Source organism: Glycine soja, chromosome 11 (assembly GCF_004193775.1).
Source record: "Glycine soja cultivar W05 chromosome 11, ASM419377v2, whole genome shotgun sequence".
Taxonomy (NCBI): Eukaryota; Viridiplantae; Streptophyta; class Magnoliopsida; order Fabales; family Fabaceae; genus Glycine; species Glycine soja.
Window position 1 is genome coordinate 11546450 of NC_041012.1, and position 3457 is coordinate 11549906.

Below are 3457 nucleotides of genomic sequence, written 5' to 3' on the forward strand. Positions count from 1 at the left end.
GGTTTTAGCTTCCAATAACAAATTAACAAACCCCACAAAGGCACAAACCCTCTTCTTCTCTTCTTTTCTCCCTTTGTGTCCCTAAAACACACAAGCACAAGTAGACAAACACAAAGGAACAAATTACAAGTTTTTAACATGGAGAGCAGCGACACATACACCCCCACTTCCTCTGCCCCACTTTCTCACTCCCCCTCTAATTCCTCTTCTTCCTCACCACCACCACCTCCCACTGTTGTGATGAGTCCTTGTGCTGCATGCAAGATTTTGAGGAGAAAATGTGCAGAGAAATGTGTGTTGGCACCTTATTTCCCTCCAACTGAACCTGCCAAGTTTACTATTGCACACCGTGTATTTGGTGCTAGCAACATCATCAAGTTCCTTCAGGTAGTTTTCTTTTTTATCCCCAAATATTAGTTTTGTTAGAAATATCACTCCCAAAAATTTGAAATAGTACTCTCTCTTTCCTCTCTTCTCCCTTCACCTTTCACTTACCACTAAATCAATCTTATATTTTCATTATTTCACCATTAAATCAACCTTATATCTCCATTACTTCGGTTAGTTACATAACATGACCGATACTAACAACCATTAGACTTCAAAATCTATACCTTGTTCCTTTGTCTTAAAAGACACATCTTGGTTTTTAAAGATGTTTTGTGCTATTTTTTTTTAGTGAAAAAAATATTAATGAAACGAAACAAAGAAGTTAATCTTGAATATGTGTAAGATATTATTATACATGTTTCTTCATACATTATTGATTTTCACAGATATTTAGCATTGATCTATAACAATAACATCTCTTAGAGTTCCAACATAAAAAAAAAAAAAATTGAGTCGATGATGACAGTGTTAGGAATCCCTCCATTATTGAGTTGTAGTTCCCTGTAGCATCCGTCAAAGCATCCTTTCCACAAGGACAAGTACACACACGACTCAAATCCCAAATGAACAAACGTGCCTAATTTTTATTCTGGCCTTGATTTTTCAGTGACGACAATTAAAGTATACATAAAAAAAAATTAGATTAATTATGTTCTTACTCCCTTCCATATAAATATTTGCTTTTAGTCATGAAAAACAATAATTTTTTTAGTTTCTCATTTAAGAAAGTATGTTAAATTTAATATTTTCCCTTCATAAGTTGTCTTTTTCTAATTCCTATTTATAAAATAGAAATCGTATATACAAGACGACACATTTCTATAAATAATAAAAACAAACATTTACTTTATTTATAAAAACTGAAAACATATTTTATCTTTTAAAAAATCTTATTCTCTACTTTAGGTGTGAAACTTGAAAAGTAAACCGTACTAGTGCCTAATCATGTGAAGCTCCTGACTTTATTTTTTTTTTCCTAAGGTCAATCAGGTTCTCTTTCCTAATTAAACGAAATGGAGTTTGACGTTATAAACTATAAAGCCCCAAATAAATGCATTTTCAACCACCTAATTCTAACGAATACCTGGTGGTGGGCCTCCAAGTAGTTATACTTAATTAACATTCTCATGTATTCCAATTCTTGCCTTTAAAAATAATTTTATATTATCATTTAATTATAATTGAATCACCGTGTATATTATTAAGTGTATACTCTTTTCTTCAATTTTTTAACGATTAAATATTTTTATCTAATGTAGTATTTTCTCAAGAGTAGAAAATTAAAACTTGTGCATTTTTTATCATCTAAACATTTTTGTTGCATTAAATTCTCAGGAGCTTCCAGAGTCTCAGAGGGCTGATGCAGTGACCAGCATGGTGTATGAGGCTAGTGCAAGAATTAGAGACCCTGTATATGGTTGTGCAGGGGCAATTTGCCAGCTCCAAAAGCAGGTCAATGAACTTCAAGCACAATTGGCCAAGGCACAAGGTGAGCTTGTGAACATGCAGCTTCAGCAAGCCAATCTTGTGGCTCTAATTTGCATGGAAATGGCACAGAGTCCACAGGAATCACCACAACAATCAGTGGATAATTTCATTTCAACTCCTCCCCAGAGTGGTGGTGCATATCAAAGTGGCATGAACTTCTTTGAGGACAACACTAGCCTAAACTCACTATGGGAACAACCCCTTTGGACATGAAGAAGAATCAATATCATATAAATATTAATTAAATATAGTATATAGTTAGACATTCACAAAGGGTTCCTATGATTGTCTCCTAAGGAGAAGTTGAAGGAATAATCAATTAGAAAAAATAAAAGTTCATTCAAATTAAGCTGGGATTTATGCAATTAGGTTAATTTAATTCCCTGCAAGAGGAAAAATGTGGAGGAAAAGAAGGTGATTTGGTATCTAGTAAGAAGGTCTTGCATTCAATCCGTTGAGCATGTTGATCAAATTTGGTTCCTAACTTTGTGTATGAAAAATGCACTGTTAGGAGATCTATTCACTTGCTAGACAAAACATCATCCTAAAATAGTAGGAGGTGTTTTACTCCATGTAATCTTTGAAATTGAAGAGAAAGGAAATTGTCATGTTATAAGGCTTTATTTACGGTGCTATTTTGAATCTTACAACACTTTTTTCTACCACCTACTATATATAATCATTTAAAAACACCATGTTTCGTGAATGCTTACTTCCTTGTCAAAGTAGTAGCTTTTGACCATCTCTCTCTTGGCTTTGGATTCGTTATTTGGTTCCTTAATCCAAATTTTCGTGTCAATCAATAGGGAACACTAGGCAACGTCGAGATGGAAAACTGAACAACCACCACGTAGCTAGGTAAAGTTCAATATGATGCCTAACAACAAAATTAATAAAAAAAAATTGTTATTGTCATGATTAAGAGCGATTGAGTTTTACTTTTGCAACGTTACATGTCAATGATTGTGAAAATAATAATTTGATGATAGGCAAAGGGCAAAACATGTTCCCTTAATTGAATAAACACGTAACCAACGAAGGGGTAACTTCGATAACATAGTCTTCTGCTTGATTTTGTTTACTCACCTGTTTGTCTTTTTGGATATAATATATATCAGTTGTGGTCCAAGCTGTAAATCAGAAATAAAGATCATTTGACAAATAGAGAAAATAAATTATTTAAAAAATTGTTTCATTGTCAAGGTGATAACTAATACTACTATTAGTTGGGAGTTTTCACCACCAAAATTCCTCATTTGTTAGCTCAAATATATGGACATTGACTGCAAGAAATGACAAAAAGAAAAATTGACATAAAAAAAAAAAAAAACTCTTCGATGTAAGCAAGGAAAGCAAGGAAAAGTAATAGGATCTAGTCCCAAAAATCACCTCCATTAGTAAAATGAGATTTTAATTATTCTTTCTCTCTAATACAATACAATACTGCTATATATAAAATTTCTTAACTATACTCATCAGTGAAGGCATCACTCTTCTTTTCTTTTTTTCCTCTCTCTGATCACATGATACATATCAATGGAGAATAACTTTCTGGTTTATAAGTTCATCATTAAGCAGG

General features: G+C 32.9%; 1 protein-coding gene across 1 annotated transcript; it reads left to right on the plus strand.

The window, feature by feature from the left end:
* Window positions 1-2505, plus strand: LOC114373868 (LOB domain-containing protein 1-like). The gene is made up of 2 exons (XM_028331421.1): window positions 1-387; window positions 1726-2505. Exons 1-2 carry the CDS (start codon window positions 139-141, stop codon window positions 2089-2091), a joined length of 615 nt encoding a protein of 204 aa, XP_028187222.1. The 5' UTR covers window positions 1-138; the 3' UTR covers window positions 2092-2505.
* The last annotated feature ends 952 nt before the right edge of the window (window positions 2506-3457 follow it).